Here is a 21,712-nt window from a genome sequence, read left to right as displayed (position 1 = left end):
CTCCGCTTTGGTGAGACCCCACCTGGAGCACTGCATCCTGCTCAGGCTGGGGGCTGGGGGGGTGCCCAAAGAAGGACATGGACCTGTTGGAGCGAGTGCAGAGGAGGGCCACTGTGATCATCAGAGGGCTGGAGCACCTCTCCTACGAGGACATGCTGAGGGAGTTGGGGCTGTTCAGCCTAGAGAAGAGAAGGTACCGGGGAGACCTTACAGCAGCCTACCCGTACCTAAGGGGCCTACCGGAAAGATGTGGAGGGACTCTTTATCAGGGAGTGTAATGATAGGATGAATTGCAATGGTTTTAAACATAAAGAGGGTTGATTTAAAGTGGCTGTTCGGAAGAAAACCTTTACTGTGAGGGTGGTGAGACACTGGAACAGGTTGCGCAGGGAAGCTGAACACTGCCGAGCATGCGGCACCCACAAGGCCAGGCTGGATGGGCCTTTGAGCAAGCTAGGCCAGTGGGAGGTGTCCCTGGCCATGGCAGGGGGGTGGTAACTAGATAATCTTTAAGGTCCCTTCCAAGTCTAACTATTCTATGATTTTATGAGGGGGGTCGGGACACAGATGGGATGGCATGGGATGAAACCAAACATTCAAACCACCATCCAAACCTCCAGTCACTGAAATACAGGCCCACATTTTTAACTGAAATGGTCCCAAAGGATTTCTGGGAATTGTTTTGACCTTTCAAAACATCACAAATTTTCAAGTTTATCTGTACAACCTGCTCTTGCACTCTCAGGATACAGTAAACAATGCATATGTGTGAAATGGCCTTAAGAACACCTTAGAGAGACTGTAGAGTCTCAGAGCAGGTTTAATAGATGGTATGTGCAAAAACACGCAGAACCTCAACTGTAAAGCATCTTCTGACACTCTTCAGGCGATCTCTGTCAAAGCTGCACTTGTTCAGAACTTGCAGCTACCTGGCTAGTCCCTACAGAAGAAAGGGAAGGGGCAGGCTCACAGGACTCAAAGAAAACCATACTTTCAAGGTGTACATTTCAATACTTTACAAAAGCACTTAAGTCAGTGAGAAAGAGGTTGAATCAAGACATCAAGTCTATGGGCTTTTTTTTTTTTCAAGGGAAAATATTTGACAGACAATACAATACATACAGGATCATGTGATAAAACAGGTACCCTGGAACTGAGGGACTTGTTCCTGTCTCATGGTCTTGTTCTGAGACCACATGATAAATTTTGCTAAGATCAAGACATAATCAAAAGTGATTCTGTGACCTCACATCAATGTGCACCATGTACCCAGCAAGGCACACAATTTCCACTTGGATAGACATCTGTCTCACGCAAACTGAAGTACAAAGCATTGGCTTAATTAACCCCACACTTGTATTTCATCTGCTGACCCAGGTAGCTAAACACAGTATATATGCTTCTGCTATCAGCTGCCTTTTCTTGAAAAGGTTCAATAGCATCTTAGCCTGCACATTACCCAAACATTTGTTGTCATGACAATGTCACACCAGGCACAGTCCTCTTTTGCCCCTCCAACTGCAAAAAAACCCCTCCCCAGACTCCTTCCATTTTTTGCATTTCTCCAATTTCTGGTGGACAATGACATCTATTCCCACTTTTGGCCAGTACAAAAATAAAGAGAGCGTGCCTCATTTTTCTGCAACAGACCTTGAATCACGAGAAACTTACATCTGTTGTCGACCTCAGAGCCCAAGCTTTTATCCTCCTTTGTTCCCAAGGTGGCTTGCAAAACCAACAGAAAATTAAATGAGTAGCAGTCACTCGCAGATACAATGTCCTCAAATAGTTGGGCCTAGAGACCGCAAGCTAACCGACTGCTGTGGCCCACCCCAGCCGCGGTGGGACTAAAAGCACTGATGCTGGTCCACCCTCGCAGGGAGGCAGAAGTCATCTCTGATAGCTGTGCTTTTGAAATATGAGCAGTGGCCAGGAAGGAAGAGCCTCTGAAACCCAGACATGCAAAACAGCCTGTGACATTATCTGCGTCTACAGAACAACGCTTATCAACTTGCAGTGTTTCGAGGGAGACCTGAAAAGTGGACTGCAGTTGCAACTTCAGGGTAGCAGGAATCTTATTTTTCTGGGCAAAGCACCTTCTGCAGACATCTCCAGCCATAACCAGCAGCCACACTGCAATGTCGATTTCAAGATTTTCTTCTTGGTACTCAATGCAAAGAGCAATCGCATGACACCATTGAAGATCCCTACTGGTCCATGCCTGAAAAGGAATTTTGAGACTTACTCATTTCACCCCATTAACCCTACCTGATGATGACAATTTCACTTGGGGAAACTACCTAACACCGCACATATCTAGCACTCGAGAAAAAATCATTCCTAAAATCTTGTCCAAAAGTGTGAATTTTCTTGAACACATGAACCCCAAGGTCAGGCGATTTTATAGTACTGTGCACAGCCTTTTTTTCTCTGTCCCCATGCAAATATGAATTCTCTTCTGAAATGGGTTATTTCTGGTCATCAATACTGTTGCCATGTTAAAGAGGAAGAGTGCTAAAACCATAAAGGCACTCAAGCTTTTCCCTCTGCTAATGACAGGCAAAAGACAGGGGTGTGCTGCTGCCACTGTGGCATGCAGCTCCCTGCTGGCACAAGGAACAGGAGAGGTTCTAGAGCCTTCCCCACATCACCAGCCCTGAGTGGCCACAGCTGCTTGGCAGAGCGGACACACCGGGCTGCTGCTTGCTCAGCTGAAGACTCCTCCATGAGGAAAGACGTGAATCCCCGCTACAGGGTGAACGTTAGCTGCTGCAGCTGGCAAAAAGGTGCTGCCGACCTGGTCGCCTGCTGAGAAGGAGGTCTTCTACAGCGCTGCGGCTCTCTCAGGTAGTGAGACCATTCTCACCACTACCCCACCACTTACACGCTTTCCAGGCACAGACTGAGAACTGGTGAAAAAAGCAATACATGACCTGGGTTACAGTTTTTCCTCGAGAGCCCCTTAACACAGTCATATATAAGACTACTACTCTAAATTAAACTGTTGTAAGCATTCTTTGTAAGGAAATGGGAAGCCTTTAAGTATTTCTGAATCCTGCATTTTGGGCACGATTTTATTTTCAACTATTAAAATGACTGTGCTGGCTGGGAACATTGTTCTGTCAAATGTCCAATCATTTGTGTTATCACTGCTTTTAGAATATTTTACGATAAGTATTACACAGTTAAAAAAACCCACAAGGCTTTGGAAATCTAGTCTTCCAATTAAAGTTATCCTTTTGGAATGAAAGTTATAAAAGTTGGCTGAGAAATAGAAACGCAATCATGATGTTACACAAATTAGCCATTTTCATTTCAATTATTCAATCAGTCCACTACAACCCATATCAGGAGATATATATTTTTACTTTTTAAATCAGGAGATACAGGTATTTAGAATTTTTATTCTCTACTGGTAGGCAGGCAAAACTAGGCACCCCATATAAAGAACTTCCTAAAAAAAAAAGTAAAATCTATTTCTATATTCTTATGCCATCTTATTCTTTTATCCCTCATGAACTTTTCTGCTGATATATTTTGGAATTTGATTGTGTTTAGAATTTTTGACAGACAATATAATACATACAGGATCATATGATTAAACAGGTATACTGGAACTGAGATATTTGTAAGAAAAAGTTCTTGTCTCCTGGTCTTGTTCTGAGACCATGTGATAAATTTTGCCGAGAAGGTCAAGAAGTAATCCAAAGTGATTGTCTCATCTCAATGTGCACCACGTACCAACCAAGTCACACAATTTGCACTTGGGCAGACGTCCATCCCACTCAAACTGAAGTACAAAGCACTGACTTAACCCCACACTCATCTTTCATCTACTGAGCCCAGCTAACTAAATATGGTATAAAAGTTGCAGTGGCTCAGCTGAGAAAGGCAGTTCAGTTGCTTGTGATTGCCTATTGAGAAGCTGAGGAAAAGGAGAATTTTTCTGTTTGTTTTTAGTGTTCATGCACACTTTGCAACAGGCACTAGTGGTACGGGTTTTGAGGTCACAGGAACGCTTGTCATTCACTGCTTTCAAGAAAATCAGAGCAGAAATGGAAAAGAATGCATACAGTAACACAGTAACTACTACTGCTCTTGGGTAATACACCCAACTTGGCAATATTAAAAAAAAAATGAAATAATGAAATAGCTTCCTTGGGAAACAAAATAAATACTGCATTTGCCATTAATTTATTTTTTTTAAAAAAAAGCTATTAATATTGAAGTTTCAGGGTAAAAAGAAACCTGCATTTATCTTTACCCTTCATGTCCAGAAACAGCTCTGGAGCATGTATGGAACTACCAAGCATTGAGACAATTCAGTACAAGGGCAGCAGATGGTCTTTGAAGCGTAACTACTTCATATCCCAGTTTTATTCCATGAACTGCATGTCTCATCTTTCCCATCTTCTCCTTCTGAAGTCTAGTTGCTGTCCGAGGCATTGTCTTCATCTTGTTTTCTAGACAGAGCATGTTTGGACAAATCATTGGCTTCTCCCAAAGCAACAGCCCCTTTCCGCTGTGGCAAGACACTGAAAAAGGCCTCCTTCCAGTCTCTCTTCTCCAGGTATGCAAGGATGATCTCAAACACTGCAACATCAAGACAGACCATCAGCTCTTTTACAGGGAGATAAGCGAATTGCTCACAGGAACAACCCCCCCAAATCCATCTTTACAGAGGTTTACATGAATTCGGTTGTGGCATCTTCAGAGTAAGGCTGATGAAGTACAGGCAGGAGCAGACAAGGCAATTCTGCTACTGCTGCAGTCTAAAGCCAAGCACACTTTGAGCCTCCAGTTGTAAAACAGTTACTACAACAGTGGGTTTCTGCAGCAGCTCCAGTTTGAATTAATTTCTCTGAGGGTCAGAGAGAAATGTCACCCCAGTACTTCAGGTCTCACCAATGGCTTCTCTACAGGCACTAATGCTTTCCCATGTTTGATAGGAATACTGCTGTGGATGCACTTTAACAATGACTTTATCCCCTCCCTAACATACGGAGGGCACAAAATCTTCCTAAAACCTCCTATAATTAGCTTTCTCTTTCATTTCCATCTGAACTTATCCCAAAAATCCTTATTCTTCTCCAATTCTGTGACCCCTTCTTGCTGTTTCTATTGTACTAACCATACAGTCACCCTCCTACTACTCCCGTTTCAGTTCCCAAAACTTCCCCTGATTGACAAGAGCTCAAAATTGCATTATATACAAAATTAATTGGCAAACTTTTGTTTAGAAAAATCCCAGGCCATCCTAAAAACCTCTCAACACAGATGGCAGCTCAGCAGCAGCAGGGAAGGCAGGAGGAAGCCCTATGGCTGGTGAGTAAGCCAGACTTGGATGACAGATCTGGGACAGAGGGGTGGCTCTTCAAGCTTAAGGCTACAGGAATAGTGCTAACACCACCAGAGAATGTTGACTTCAAAGAATGCAGCCAGTACAAGCATTCTCAATACCAAGTGACAGCATATGAGAAAGGATCAAAGGAGCTGTGGAGGGGAAAAAAAAACCAAAAACCTTATGCAGAGTTAGGCAGGCATTCAGAAATGGAGGAGCAGCATGGATCTCATACTCACTGAGAGTCAAGTTACAGAAAAGTGTCACATTTATGAGAGGTTTCCTGGATCCAGGTTTACTGGACAGCCGGCTCTCTCTGACTCAGACAGTCTCCGAGACACTGACAGTGAAGAGCTGGCCATTTCACTAAGCAGGTTATTCACCTGAAATGTACTATGAAGGTATGAGCTCTCAACGGACTGTACTAGTATCACTGTAAGCTACTGCAGAAAGCATTTGTGGCAAAAACAGTGGCTTAAGAGACAAGAAAAGTGTGAGGAGCACATTTCTTCTCCTTTGCTTTGGAACTTCCTTTATCTGCATAGCAAATACAGAACTGATAGAAAAAGGATGGCTTCCACAGGAGACCAGAGATTTCTATGATGGGCTGCAATATCAACAAAAACATTATGCAAGGACAGAAAAAGGCAGTGCGAAAGGTTGGTAGACATCCTTGCAGACTGGAATGGAGTAATATGGTCCTGTGACACACACTACAAAGTATTAGCCTTGGGATACAAACCTGAACAGAAGGAAACAAAATCTCTCAGCTACATTTACAGTTGTTTTGCATACAGTATTTTACACAGATCTCAAATCTTCCAAGTTTAAAAATTCCAGATTGAGTCAAAAAAATAATCCCCATCTTACACCTTGTCAGTTTTCTAGCACCGAATACTTCACACATACATGCATTCTACGTGCCATTTTAACATGGTAATGCAGGCACTGAACTGCCTGTGGAAATATATGGAGACTCGATCCCAAGTGAGAAAGTTTACAAGTAAGTAAAATGCACCAAGCAAATTCCTCTGTTAACAACGATGCCTATCTCCCACCACCAGGGGGTCCACTTAATTAAAACTCTTCAAAGTCTGACAAGGCAGTTCACAGTTTCTTCTTCTACAGGACTTTCCAAATTCCCACCTATCAAAAGTAGTTTGATAGTCTCATCTTGTGAGCCCTGCACTGCGCTAGCTTCAACTTCTTTACCCATGGTGCAAACCCAGACGCCGGAACGACCGAATCAAAACAGAAAGGGTGAGCAATTACACAGTTACACAAAGCAGTGAGGTGGATGTCCTCATACCAAAATATAAAAACCTCAGTGCAAATCTCCTTTTCACCTCCACAAATCGAGACCCGAGAGGCAGCTTGATTCTGTCCCCTTTACTCATGCCGAGTAGCACCTCCCTTGAAAGCTGTCTTTTTGGATTTAGGTTGTAAGCTATTAGGGTTACAATATATACCAGAGCCTTGACTACATCTGCTAAAGGTACCGCCATTTTTGGTGGTGGTGGTGGTATGTATATTTTCCTGCCCAAAAACCTTAAGCAAAATGCTGCTATAGTATAATCTTTATCTTAAAATGGGTCTGTGTGTTAAGAGCCTTTCAGCTGCAATTTGAAAGTGTTTTTAAAGGGCAAGGGAGGACAACTTCATGCAAAATGAAATCTTGCCAACTAAATTGTAGTAAAATCGGGTGCTTAAAAGTCTGGTACAAGAAACATGCACAAGACCATACAGAAGATAAACGAAAACCTCAATGTAAGTGATCCAATTTATACTCAGTGCTCAAACGTGGAAGACAGCCTCCAGAAATGTTAACACTAGAGGTCAGTATAAGATTTTTGCACAAACACTCCAGTAGAAAGCTACAGCTATCATAACTTTTGATGAATAACACAAAGTCTATTCTCGTCTATATAAAGGAACATTTAAAGTTAAAACATGTAAAATCTTACATGTACATGGAGTTTGATAACTTTTCATTCTTGTATTATACTATATTCTCCTCCATGTTTAAGTAATCTTACTATCACGCAAATCAATGGCATCAATCAATGGCATTTTCAGAAAATAAAGTTATCACTGAGCAATGTGTCACATAATAAAATAAAATTGAAATAAAGCAAGGTAAGATAAAACAAAAGAACCTCAAGTGGGGCAAAATAAAAACTTGGACACCAGGTCAAAAATTTCCATAAGGGTCTGGGTAGGCTCCATTTTGCATGTATTTTTCTTTAATGACACTAAAAGATAATCTAATAATAGAACTGAAAGTTTAAAAGAAGTGGTATTCAAGACTTGGTTTAGCAATTGTATACTTCAATCAGAACCAGGAAACCAGCTAAAAATACAGTTATGAAAGCTCAGCAGATGGAGCACTGCTGATACCAAACAAGGCAAGTCTACAGGTACCTAAGCAGTTACTGCTGAAGAAAGCTGTCCAAAGAGGTGAAAACATCCCATACATTTATCCTCCCCTGGGATAAGATACACGGGATAGTTTCCAACATTTTACTCACTTATACATAAAACCTGGAAACAAGGCCAGGATGGTAAGAATACCAAAATTACTCATGGGACAATTCAACAGAATAGGAGGTGCACTTCTAAGTGGCTAAGACACCATCCTTTATATTTAACCATATCTAAAAATATTTAAAGGTCAGGGCAATTACTGTATTCCAAAGGCAACTAGATTCAAGAAATATCAACAAAATAAGATTTAGGTATCTGCACTACAGTGCACATTTTGAGGGTTCAAATTCTGAATATCTTGGGCATATTCTATAGTAATGTCATTATTTTGTGATTTAAAACTCACCATGATTGACAGCTAACACTTTCCGACTGTTCATCTTGACAAAGTTTCCAAGCGGGAGCTGTGCATGACCAATTCCCTGCTCTACAGCTTTTCTGTAAGTAATTCCCTGTGGGAAAGACAATAAAACAACTGGACTAAGAATCATTTCAGATCAGCCCATACAGATTATTGTAGGTATAATTTTCTGACAAGAGTTTTGCCAGTGCTGCCATGATCTTGCTTTAGAAGGTATTTACAATAAGAAACTTACCCTGGTTAGACAGTACCTGCTTCAAGGGCTACCTTTGGAAAACTTACTACTTTGAATATATCCAAGAGGATCATAAATAAAACTTCTTCATGCAGCTGCAGCTCTAGAACATGTCAGCCATAGCCTGTTTTAAAGGCGAGTTTATGCTTAAGTGCAAAGTTACTCAGAGCACAGTAACTGGCTATTTTTTGAGAGGAAAAGTAAAGGGAAAAGAAATTTTGTTTGCTTTTTTGAAACTGGCAACTCCTGTGCCCAAGACAGGCAAAAAGTACCCTTTAAAACTGTGTAAATACTTTATACCATAATGACTATACAAAGGATCTGCTTTAGCTCCTTCCTAGTCTTTAACTGTGGACTAACTGCTCAAGTATCATTTGGTAAGGTTTAAGATCCATCCCTTTTTTCAGCATCACATTGAAATATTAAACATGTCACCAGAAATTACATAGGAGCATCTTTGAAGAAAAGCAGTAACAGTGCTTTGATTTCCCAGCTGAATTCTCTGTGACATTCCAGATCCACACAGCACAATCCCACATACAGGTATGGAACCAGATCCCTGAGGCATGTGTGTTACTTAGCTAAGTTCTCCTGACAAGCAAACTTATTAAAAAAGGACATCCAAGATTCAAGCACTGTTCTTCACCTATATTTGGGCACGTGCACATACAAGCACGCACGCGCACACACACACAAGTGCATGAACAGAAACCAAACCCTTCTGTCTGAAAATACGGCCCCCAGTAAGCTGAGCAGTGTTATTCATTCCATTCCTATATTTAAAATGAAGAGATAAAATCCTAAAAAGCTTAGCATGTCTGCACTCTGGAGCACAAGCCACTGCTACGCCCACGAGTTTTTCTTCCCCATTTCTTCAATTTTTTTTTTTTTTAAGTCTGTTTTGAAGACATTTTCTTGTTATTTATTTTGGTTAGTTTACACATGAACAGCATTCATGTCAAATAAGGTGCCAAAAAAAAAAAAAAAAAAAAAGAAAAAGAGCTGTAAAGAAATGGACCCATAATTTACCTTGTGGTGATTGTGATCCACCAGTCCTCCAATCACGTAGGCTTTCTTCTCATCAAGCTCACTGAGAATGTCCGGGGAATCTGAGGTAAGATATACCAGGTCTTCTTTCTTTATTAGCTCACTATAGTGCTCTGTTCTAATTTGGATATCCTCAAAAAAAGGTAGTTAAAAGGACTTAGATTAAACTGATGAATTGCTGGGCAAGCTTTACAGACCCAAGATGGAACCAGCAAAAATAAATCCAATAGTATACTGTCATTCCACATCCCCCATTCATGTTTAAGTACGTAGCACATTGTAGATTGATTTCTGCATAAATAATCCACAGTCCCTACAGCACTGACTTGTAAAAATCATCAGGAAATCTTCTGAAACCTAGAAGAAATTTACAAATCCTTAAGTCTTGTGATTACCTTCAAATGTTACCATATTTCTCATAGGGATCAAAATAATTTAAGTCCACCTTTCTAAAAATGTGAAACCAGAAGTAAATGCTTAGTTAACATTACTTGTTTCCTAAGAGAGGTTTATGCTATGCTTTTGCAAAGCAGCTATCGCACAAGACATGCCGAAAGTATCTTTTTATTTACACAAAGTGCTCTTCGTTTGAAGTTGCTGGAATTTAACAGGGAGTCGCAAGGAAAACCAACATGAATTTGACCATGAGACAAGCTACTTCTCTGAAGAACACTTCAGTGTTAAGAAGCAGCACAATGGAAGTGAAGGTGCACACAAGAGAATTGCATCATGACTTTGAAGTCTTATTTTCCCCCCAAGAAAAATAGAGCACTGTCAAGACAGACGACTGTCAGAACTGCCTAAATCAAGTAGCCTTGCTTAGTCTATCAGAGAATGGAGTCTGTTCAATAAAATGGACAAACGTGTGGGAGTTTTTCAAGGAAAAATCAAACGTAGATTCAAGACAAGAAGTCTTTGGCTTATTTAAGTTAAATTAATTAAAAACATAAAGAGCCACACTATTTCTAATACGCTATCTTTGTATCTTTTTACAGAAATATTCAATTATTCACCTTCCAGTTCACCCATCCTTTGTCATTTTCATTCATGTTGCTCTTCAACTGTCCACCATGGCTGGTCAAGAAAAACTTTGAAAAGAACAAGAAGTACAAAATATTGAAATGTTAATATGCCAATCTGTTTCCTCTCTGTACAAGACTTTTTCTACACTTAACTATTATCTAAAACTCTTAATTATTTTTTAGCTGAAAGAGGTACTAAGACCATATTCATAGTCAGTAACACATTTAAAAGACAAATATGCACTTACAGTCCCTTTTTTTTTTTTTTTTTTTTTTAAGTCCGTCACAGATAAAATTGAGTATCAACAGTATCACAGACAGTGAGGTGGATTGAGAGTTGGCTGCGGGACAGAACTCAGAGGGTTGTGATCAGCGGCACAGAGTCTAGTTGGAGGCCTGTAACCAGTGGTGTCCCCCAGGGGTCAATACTTGGTCCAATTTTGTTTAATATATTCATTAATGACCTGGATGAGGGGACAGAGTGTATCCTCAGCAAGTTTGCTGACGATACCAAACTGGGTGGGGTGGCTGACACCCCAGAGGGCCGTGCTGCCATCCAGTGTGACCTGGACAGGCTGGAGAGCTGGGCAGAGAAGAACCTAATGAGGTTCAACAAAAGCAAGTGCAAGGTCCTGCACCTGGGGAGGAAGAATGCTAGGCACCAGTACAGGTTAGGGGCGGACCTGCTGGGAAGTAGCTCGGAGGAGAAGGATCTGGCGGTTGTGGTAGACAGTAAATTATCCATGGCCCAGCAATGTGCCCTTGTCGCCAAAAAGGCCAATGGAATCCTGGGCTGCATAGGGAAGACTGTGGGCGGTAGGTCGAGGGAGGTCATTCTCCCCCTCTACTCTGCACTGGTGAGGCCACAACTGGAATACTGTGTCCAGTTTGGGGCTCCCCAGTTCAAGAGGGACAGGGAACTGCTGGAGCGAGTCCAGCAAAGGGCAACTAAGATGATTAAGGGCTTGGAGTATCTGCCTTATGAGGAAAGGCTGAGAGAGCTGGGACTCTTTAGCCTGGAGAAGAGAAGGCTGAGGGGAGACCTTATTATGGCATACAAGTATCTAAAGGGTGGGTTGAAGGAGGATGGAGCCAGGCTCTTTTCAGTGGTTCCAAGTGACAGGACAAGGGGCAATGGGCACAAGTTAGAACACAGGAAGTTCCGTTCAAATACACGGAAAAACTTCTTTACGGTGAGGGTGACAGAGCACTGGAACAGGCTGCCCAGGGAGGTTGTGGTGTCCCCTTCCCTGGAGATTTTCAAGACCCGCCTGGATGCAGTCCTGAGTAACGTGCTCTAGGCAATCCTGCTTTAGCAGGGGAGTTGGACTAGATGATCTCTAGTGGTCCCTTCCAACTCTGATAATTCTGTGATTCTGTATTTTAGTGGCATGCTAGTATCTGTCACTCTTCATCTGCATGCACATACTTTTTCATATATAGAGAGATTTTTATAACATGTGGGTTGAAAATTAATCTATTACAATAGAAGTAATTTTCTTATTAAAAAGAGACAGCTTAAATATTTCTTTTCTAATACAGTTCTCACCACTTGGGCCACAGCTGCCTTTCTCATATGTTTTTGTATGTGGCAATACAGTCAGTGCTTAGCTTGCTTAAACATACCTGCACAGGATGAAACGCTTTGCGGTTTTCTGCATAACATCTCTGAATTTGCTTGTGAAGCTTCTTAACATCCTGTATACAATACAATTTTTTTTTTACATAGTCCTTCAGACAGACCACCACAAAATGCTTTACCATGAGTCACTCAGAAGCTAAAGAAAAAGGAAGCTTTTAACTGGCAAAAGTGACTACTGAGAGAGTGTGGACATTAGACCCTGAGAAAAAAAACAGCTATTATGAAGGGATCATGCTGCCAAGGAAACACATGCATCTTCTACAAAAGTGCATTTAGACACCTTTACACATATGCTTCATTCATAAACCCAGTCAGCATGGGTTTAGGAAAGGCAGGTCCTTGCTTGACTAACCTGATCTCCTTCTACAATAAGGTGACCCGCTTAGGTGATGAGGGAAAGGCTGTAGATGTTGTCTACCTAGACTTCAGTAAAGCCTTTCACACAATTTCCCACAGCTACTTGTGGCTTGGATGGGTGTACTCTTCTCTGGGTTGAAAACTGGCTGGGTGGCTGGGCCCACAGAGTTGTGGTGACTGGAGTTAAATCCAGTTAGCAGCCAGTCACAGGAAGCATTCCCCAGGGCTCAGTATTGGGACCAGTTCTGTTTATATCTTTATCAATGATCGAGACATGGTGATTGAGTGCACCCTCAGTAAGTTTGCAGACAACATCAAGTTGGGCAGGAGTGTTGATCTGCTCAAGGGTAGGATGGCTCTTTGGAGGGATCTGGACAGGCTGGATTAATGGGCCAAGGCCAATGGTATGAGGTTCAACAAGGCCAAGTGCCGGGTCCTGCACTTGGGTCACAGCAACCCCATGCAGCGCTACAGGCTTGGGGAAGAGTGGCTAGAAAGCCGCTCAGCAGAAATGGACCTGGGGCTGTTGGCCAACAGCTGGCTGAATATGAGCCAGCAGTGTGCCCAGGAGGCCAAGAAGGCCAGTAGCATCCTGGCTTATATCAGAAACAGTGCGGCCGGCAGGACTAGGGAAGTTATTTCAGTGCCCTGTACTAAGCACTCAAATGCTGTGTTCAGTTTTGGGCCCCTCCCTACAGGAGGGATATTGAGGTACTGGAGCATGTTCAGAGAAGTGCAATGAAGCTGGTGAAGGGTCTAGAGCACAATCCTGATGAGGAGCAGCTGAAGGAACTGGGGGTGTTTATCCTGGAGAAAAGGAGGCTCACGGGAGACCTTATCGCTCTCTACCGCTACCTGAAAGGAGGTCGTAGCAAACTGGGTGTCAGCCTCTTTTCCCCAGCCTCAAGGGACAGGACAAGAGGAAATGGCCTCATGTTGCACCAGGAGAGGTTTAGATTGTATATTAGGAAGAAATTCTTCACCAAAAGGGCTGTCAAGCATTGGAGCAGGCTGCCCAGGAAAGTGGTTGAGGTACTGTCCCTGCGAGTATTTAAAATATGCGTAGATGTGGCACTTAGGGACATGGTTTAGTGGTGGACTTGGCAGTGCTACATTAATGGCTGGACTTGATCTTAAGGGTCTTTTCCAACCTAAATGATTCTATGATTGATTTGCATTATTCTAGGAAACAAACAAAACAAACAAAAATCACGAGGATTTAATTATATGTAATAACATGCTCAAAATGAATCTGAGGAATCAAGCAGACTTATCACTGTGACAATATTGTTCTTCAGCTTAAAAAAAAAAAAATTTAAGCTGAAGAACACTAGAACAATGCAAATAATTTAGTGGCTGGCTCCGGCATTTTGACCTGATAATTTGGACAACAGTTAACTAGTACTACTTAAAATGCAGCAGACCTAATTTTTAACCAATTATGGTTTTTGTAAGGTACACTACATAGCTTTATTCTCAGCTCCTCAAAAGCAGTGTTTTGTAAATATAACTGATTCCCATTTTAAAATGAAACATCATTATATTGCTTTGATTCATGTAGAGCTTTTAGGATGTTTTGTTATCTCCAAAGGATTTCAAGTAAACTAGACTTTATTGCTGCAATATTGCAATGCAAGTTTTTACAGACACTAGAGAAAGCGTCTAATTAAGCCCACTGCTAAAGGTCCCAATCATCTTCAGTTACCATGCTTCACCCTTCCTAAACACCTGCAGAAACACCTGGTTTATATCAGCCCTAACAGAGGCTTTGCCTGAACAAGGAAGCAACGTGTTTATGAAGGGCGAAGCCTAGCAGGAAATGCCCAGTCAGCATCTCCAAAACTATCAAGTTTTTGTGCTCTGACATTCCATCAACGCTGTCACTAGAGAACCTTTCAACATTTATCTGTGATGGGTAAGTTTCTCTTACCTTTAGAACCATCAAGTCATCAAAGCTGCAGTCCACAATAAGGCGAAGTGTACTAGGAACAACTTCCCTTCGCATTCGCTTTCTGTCATTCCCTTCATTATTGGAGTCCAATTTTGACTGACGTTCTAGTTTTCTCTTCTGGCGTTTTTCTTTCCGTTTCTGCCTAAATAAACAACAACAAAAAAAAACTTCAAAAAGCCCTGCCATATCTGCTGAGGTACATGTTATGCCCGTAATTGCATACTTCTATGAACAAGGTGGTTGTCCCATGACTGTGGTAGTTTAAACTTATCCATTTGTAGTAGGCTGATACCACCGTGAAACACATACCCTGCCTCTGTGAAGTTCTGTATATACCTACAAAGACAGACATCTGGCATAAATTCAATTAAGTCAATAGTGGGAGTCTGATGAGTTTAAGGGTGCTTTGAGTCAGGTCTCATAACAGAAACAACCAAAAAGATTGCCCAAATCGCAGTATCAGAATTGTAATATGGGAGGCATTTCACCTCCTGTTCCACTGAACAGTTTTTCAAAAAGTTTTCTAAAGTAACTGTTTCTTCCCCCATCCTCCAATAGGAGCAGGCAGTTGGGAGATCAATTTTCAAAGACAGTCACTGTCTCGGTAAGGAAGACTTTGCATTCAGCAAGACAAGGATAAACCATAATCAGCCCATTTGCAGATATGCTTTCTCTCAACAACAGAATAATACAGAAGGTCACCACCTACCAAAGCTATTTTACCAGACTGCAAGTCAACATATCTTGTAGCACAGCATTTCATGTTTCAAAAGAAAACTTTTTTATCCACTTTTTTTTGTAAGATTCACCAAGTCTGAGAGCACCAGGGAAAGAGAGAGCAGCCCATTCAGAAAGAATACGGCCACATGTTATTCTCCCTTCAGACAAGCCAAAAACATGCAAGTTTGAATCCCTCCTGATATCCTCTTCAAGTTGAGGAGCACTTCTAGTATGAAGAGAGGATGCTTACCTTTATAGCTTCTTCATATGCTGACGGAGTAACCTGTGAGTACTGCTTTAAACCTGCCATGGGAGAAAACTGGTTCAACCGCCTTGATTTACTAAAGCAATCTACACGCATATTCTGCTGAAACATCATTATTATTAGCGCTAACTACTACACACGATCCTAGGAAAGCAATTTTGCAAACCATACCTCCGTAGATCTTTCTGTTCTTCCCACTGTTTCTGCTTCAATAGTTTCTTCCTTTGCCTCTTGGACATGAGCTCAAGGCATTCTTCTTCCTTGTCTGAGCCTGCCTCCTGTCTCTCTACTGGATTGTCACTTGACTTCACCTCTCCTTCCACATCAGGAACTTCAGGGGACATGGTATTTTCCGTTGGCACCTCTGGACTTTCTCTTGGTGTTTTTGATGACATTAGCTTTTGGCCAGGTTTACTGACTTCTCAACATGCAACAAGTATTTCATTAAAAGCGAGCTTTTCCCTCACCAGTTCTGTAAGAAACAAAACAGTAGTATATTACTAACAAGAAGTTCAATGAGAACAAATATTTCTCTACACCTACTATAAACTTGAATAAAGAAAAAAATAATAAATAATAGATGGCCTGATTTTGTTTAAAGCTAGGTTAGTGTCTCTGAAAACAGTAACATATAAAGTACTAGAGAGATCATAGCCTATATACAGATCATGTCTAAAACTCTGCCTGCTACATCTGTAGCTATTCAACAGTTTCCAATTAAAAACTTTGTGAAAACACAAGTGCATAAAAGTAGTCAGTCATACTGGGTTAAACATAAAAGAAAAAAACATTAGCAGTACTATTACGTGTACACAAACTATTCTCAAATACACAAACAGAAAGAACTATAGAGGTATCCTGTGACATAACTACGGTAGCACGTTACAGAAATGTAATTTTAAAGAGACTAAAGCCATTTTGGGCGGAAAAAAACGTGTGAACGACCTGCACCCCTTCAAAATAATTTATTATTTTTTCTGAGAACCAAAGCCAATGGCCAACCACTGACACTGGCCACTGTCAGTGGACAATACATAGCAAGTAAGAGGATGAATAAACTAAACGGTTACTCAGCAAAACGTTCTGCATTCAAATCAATTACAATCATACCCTCTCCTTTTCAATGGCAAATATTATTTTTTTCACACTTGTAGCTCCTGTATGCCCAACAGCAGCACAGTTTTCCAAAGATAACTACTTCAACGGAGAACACTGCATCTACAGAACCAACACACAGACAAAACAAACCAACCAATCCCCTGGCTTCTTCCGGAAGAGAAGAGCCGGAAAACACACAAAACACGAGAAAACCAGAGGCGTTTTCACTTAGCCATCCCGGTTTCCCTATCCGAAGGCGTTAAGGCACAAGGCCCGGGGAGCCGAGGTCGCCCGTGGGTGCCACAACGGCGCGGCCCCGCGTGGCACAGGTGCGGCTGCAACCACCGCAGCGCCCCCGCAGATACCGAGTTCTATACATACATCTCCGTGCCTATATATAGGCGCATAATCATCTATACCCATCTATGTATATACACGTATCTACGTATACACACGCTATATATAGAGAGAGAGAAAGAGAGAAAGAAACACAGACGCGTTATTTCTGCTCACACGCCGAAGTACCTCATAACTCAACCTGACCGGCCACCCCCGCCCACAAGGGCCCGGGGGAGGCCGTGACACCCTACCCACCCACCCCCGCCCAAGGCAGCGACAGCCCGGCGTGGGGAGGGGGGGGGGGCTGACGCTTCCCAGGCCGTTCGGAGCCGGCCATTTTCCCCTCTCTTCCCTCTGAGGAAAGCCGAGCCCGAACCCCAGCGCTCCTCCCGCCCCAACCGTACACCAACGAGTAACGGACACGGCGGGGCTGGGGGGAGATGTTGCAACGTACCCACAAGCCGCCCCACGCGCCGGGCCGGGTGTAGCGAAGGGACGGGAGGGGGAGGAGAAGGAACACCCCACCCCCCGCGCGCGCACCTCCCCACTCGCCATGACTTCAAATCCCGGCGAGCAACGGGCGGCGGTCACGCGGCGCTTAACAAACACTGCCCCGGCGTTGAGGGAGGGCGCCGCGACACGCAAATATCGCGCGACGTCGTCATAGCACCTCCCCTGCTCAAGGAGAGGCCGGTAGCCGGGCGGGAGGCGTCCGTGGCGGTTGCGCAGGGAGGCGGCTATCGGCCTGGCCCCGCTGGGCAGCGGGGGTGTAAACCGATTGCTGTGTTTTGAGGTAGCTCTGGTTTCTCCTGGAGCAGCTTCCAGTCAAAAAAAACCAAACCAAAACAAACAAAAAAAATAAAACAAACCCCAACCAACCAAAAAACAGACCCCAAAAATTACTACTGTAACGAACGCACTTGAAGATCAGTCATGGTTTGGGTGGGTTTCTCGTTTTTTGCATCGTTGCTTATGGCAGGCGCTGTGACAAGCCGAGGTTGGGCGTCAGGGGGCTGTTGCCGCTGGCCCTGCCATGGCAGCAGAGCGAGTGGGGCTGGACGTGAATGCCTGGCCAGGCCTTAGGAGCCTTTAGGGCCTGACCTTGCAGGCAGGTACGCAAGTGAGCACTTTGCTTCGAAATCAGCCCCTACTGTACGGCTGTGGTGGCTCCACGGGATTAAGATGAGTGAAAAGTAAGAAAACCTTATTTTTATCTGATGGTTTTGATGACACTGGTGAGTTCACACAGGGGACAGTGAAGTATTTTTAAGTGGTGACATTCCTCAGAGCAGATTTCTAGCTCCAAAGATCCCCCAGCAATGCTGTGTTCCCTCTACCCCTTAAAAAGGGGTGCACGCCTTCATGCTTCATATTTTTAAAGGCCACTGCCAATTAGCTTTTTAAACTGTAGTGTCAATACTCAACAAAGGGTGATATTCTTTGACCTTCAGATAACTTCATGAACAAATGCTGCCCTGGTACAGGAGTCAGTTCTGGAGACTGGGATTATATTATATGAGAAAAATACATTTTGGGCAGCCTAAATATGTAGCTATCTGTTCGCCCCTGGTTAACGAGGCACATGGAGTTAGCAAATGTGTATATGCTACCGTAATACCCTTTTCATCTGCATCAATATTTATCTCAAGTTTCATTGGTTCCAGATATACACACTCTTTCAGTTTTAGTGCTGGTTTCAGATTTATTATGGCTATGTTAAAGTCACAAAACTGTATGCTGTCACTATTGTAAGACACTGACCTTTAACTGCTGTTGGTGTTTAATATTTGCTGTAATACTTGATTTCATTTGTGGTTCCTATTCCCTGCATTACTTTAAAAATAGCTAGACTTAGATTTGCTTTTGCTAGCATCTATTTAAAACCTCACTTGTGTTACTATTAATATCTAGCTTTACACACCAGCATCACAAAAGTCCAGATGCACCACCGTCCTTATGAAGAATCCTTCATTTTCCTTTGGTCATTAAAAAGCTGCAGGTCAGTTACTGATAGAAGCCCATTTGCTTTCTTGCTTTTTTAAAAAAAGCAAAAAGGCATTTAACAAATTCACATAATATTCTGGTCTGCTTTTTCTTAGAATGAAGAAACTGCTTACGTATTTTGATTTATAAATCTGTTTTTCTCGTATTGCTCTTTCCAAAGCGTCACTATTGCTAATCCAGATCCCTACGTCCTCAAACACCGACACAGGGTAACGCAATGTTTTCTGAAGTCTGCCAAGTGCCAAGTGGTGACAAAGCAAAATGAAGGCCTGAGCAGTTGCAAATCTTCAGAAAGAACTGTCTAACTGAATGTCATTATTTTGATAGAGCCAGAACATGACTTTTCAAGATGCTCATTCAAATGGTGAGTTCCCCCCAGCAAAAGAACAAACTCGATGCCCCATAGCTGAAAACTGCATATTGAAGCATTCTGTACAAACAGCACTGCTGGTCATGAGGCAGAGTATGGAGAGAGGAAAAAATGTACTCAGTGGAGGCTCAGGCGTGGACACAGACATCACTTCCTGTGGGCCAGGTCTGATTGCAGCACTCTTGAGGCGAGGCTTAGGATGCAAGTGACACGCACAACTCACCTTTAGCCAGTGGCTTGGCTGTGTGTCTCCTTCCCCCTGTACCCTGCAGCAGAAACGGGGGGTGTCTTATTCACCCAAACAGCAGGTGCACCCTGGGGCGCACAGGCACCAGCTGAAGGGCAAAGATGGACTTGGGTACTTCAATGCACATAGCTGAAAGTTTGAGTTGAAAACCAAGATCTTCACACTGCAGCTTGTGAAGACAAAAACATTTCATTGACCTCAGAAGATGTGAGGAAATCTCATTAGTTTTATTAGGTCATATAAAGATATGAGACTTACAGTTTGGACTCTGGAAAATGTGCACCAACAGTAATACTTTGACCCCAGTACATATGCCAGCATGGCCTGAAGCGTACATTAGGGGCTGATCCTGCAACCTCTGCGTGTAATGGACTTTGGTGGGCACAACACTTCTTTCATTGGTGTAATTTGACTTCAAGGAAATCACTGCTGATTTACTCTGGGCCTAACTGAGGTGAGGCTCAGGCCTCCTGTTTTTAAGACATTCAAAGAATATACCAAGTATGCATTATGGGTATGTATATAGATGTATATATGTATACGCACATGGAAATATATGTACACTATTTCTCTACATCATGGCTACATCCTTAGTTCTATAATTGGCACTACTATACTGGTGTCCAAAGAGATACACTGATTTACTCAGCAGGAGATCTGAGGATATTCTAGTGTCTAAGGGAGGCCTTTTTTAAGTAACATAATTTCAAGGAAGAAATACATTTCCTCTGTCCCCAGATCATAAGAAGAGGACAATTTCTCTTCTCCAGGTTTCAGACCAACATCAACTCCTCCCCACGAGTGAAGTGTGAGTGGTGCATTTCCAAATCAGGATCTGTACCTATGGTCTTGCTCTAGCCAGAGTTGGTTTTGCACAGAGTGTCCTTTCTTTTTTTTTTTTTTAAAAAAAAAAAGCACAGAAAGCCTGGCAAGGTCCTCCTTTATCAAATGCAGCAAAAGGATCAGCTGGAGTCCTCTGCCTCAGTCCCTTGAATTCAGGAGCATGTCACAGCCTGCACTGGGGAAGCAGCATAAATAACAACAAACTGGGGAGCAGCAGTAGCAGTCCCCAGGGTTTCCTACTAATCTCCTCCCCGCGACGTGCATGCACACACAATACACAAAGAGCTCTGGGGAGAATTCCACAAGGTGCAGAGAGATGAGCGTGAGAGAGAGGCATTGGCATGGACCTGTTGTTTCCCACTGCTGGGCGACGTTTGACATCCACAGTGCTCAGCTTCTTTTTACTGCAAGGCAACAGAGGCATTGATACCACCCAAGTTGAAGGCTGTTCTCACCTTACAATTCCTTACTAATAGAGGAGCTGGTGGCAGAAATGTACCATTGGGAGCAGCTAAACGCAGCCAGGGGCAGCACTGGTTCAGTTGGGGTGTTTGTAGCTCACAGTCTTGTTAAAGCAAGCTCTGGAAGTGGAGCGAAGGAGCGTGGTGATGGCTCATGAGTGTGCCTTCTCTACAAGCAGGATCAGATCCTCCTTCCCTATGGAGCCAGGGAGGCTTTGTATGCTGGAGGAGAAGGTGCCCCCTTCACAGGCTGTGACACCCAGGGGGTGCAGAGGAATGTGGTGGAGGGGTGCAACCTACTGCCCCACCATCACCTGAAGGACAGTGGGTCCTTTATCAAGCCCTGTGGCCATGAGGCTTAGCGCAAGATGGCCTGGGATTTATGCTCAGAGGAAGCAGGGAAGTGCATGAGTTAGTCAGCTAGGGGGCTTATCAGGGGAGATGGTGAAATGTGAGTGAGAAAAGGGGAAAATAGAGCTGAAAAAGAGGGCTTGGTTTGCCCTGCTCCCAGACCTAGCCAAGCAGGCATTCACTGAGGTGGCACAGAATGGCAAGTTTATCTCATCCTTGCAGTCTCTAACCTCTGCCACTGCAATGATGGTGCTGGGGCTGCTGAAAGAAAGAGGATTTATTTGGTATGATACAACATAGCAGGAACTGACATTGTGTCTGAGTCTCTACAATAAAGTAGTATCACTTTTGGGGATGGCACTGTTAATTCCCATGTATTTCTGCTTGCAGGAAGACCCTTAAAAAGCATCTGCCTCTGGGGTTGCTCACAGAGATGAAACAAGACAGTGGAGACAGCGGTCAGGGTCTGGCCCTCGGCAGCAACAGACCCAAACACCCTTTTGTTCAGACAGAGGAGGAGTGGCGGGAGCTCCTAGTTCTACCAGGACTGGAGAGAAGCTCCCCCGCTCAGAAA

General features: G+C 43.1%; 1 protein-coding gene across 2 annotated transcripts; it reads right to left on the bottom strand.

Annotated features, from left to right (window-relative positions):
- Nucleotides 1–2,859: 2,859 nt before the first annotated feature.
- Nucleotides 2,860–15,898, bottom strand: TRMT10A (tRNA methyltransferase 10A). Of its 2 annotated transcripts, XR_014269143.1 has the most exons (8): nt 15,597–15,898; nt 14,420–14,582; nt 12,117–12,188; nt 10,482–10,556; nt 9,451–9,600; nt 8,172–8,277; nt 4,265–4,593; nt 2,860–2,909 (listed from the first exon to the last, which is right to left on the bottom strand). XR_014269143.1 is itself a non-coding variant. In XM_082482719.1 (7 exons), the coding sequence occupies exons 1-7, from the start codon at nt 15,818–15,820 to the stop codon at nt 4,427–4,429; spliced, it is 957 nt and encodes a 318-aa protein (XP_082338845.1). In that variant the 5' UTR covers nt 15,821–15,898; the 3' UTR covers nt 3,371–4,426. The 2 variants fall into 2 exon arrangements, 1 of the variants encoding a protein (XP_082338845.1); XM_082482719.1 differs by lacking the exon at nt 2,860–2,909 and having other exon boundaries at nt 3,371–4,593.
- Between the last annotated feature and the right edge of the window lie 5,814 nt (nt 15,899–21,712).

The sequence above is a fragment of the Vanellus vanellus genome, assembly GCF_965231255.1.
Source record: "Vanellus vanellus genome assembly, chromosome: 4".
Classification (NCBI taxonomy): Eukaryota; Metazoa; Chordata; class Aves; order Charadriiformes; family Charadriidae; genus Vanellus; species Vanellus vanellus.
Note: the sequence above shows the minus strand (reverse complement) of the source record. Positions and strands in the feature narration are given on the sequence as shown.

Coding starts and splice junctions, on each gene's coding strand:
- TRMT10A (XM_082482719.1), bottom strand. CDS start 15,820: ATGTCATCAAAAACACCAAGAGAAAGTCCAGAGGTGCCAACGGAAAAT. Junction 10,557..12,116: donor AAGCGTTTCATCCTGTGCAG/GTATGTTTAAGC, acceptor TTCTTTTCAAAG/TTTTTCTTGACCAGCCATGG. Junction 9,601..10,481: donor AAGGATGGGTGAACTGGAAG/GTGAATAATTGA, acceptor CCTTTTTTTGAG/GATATCCAAATTAGAACAGA.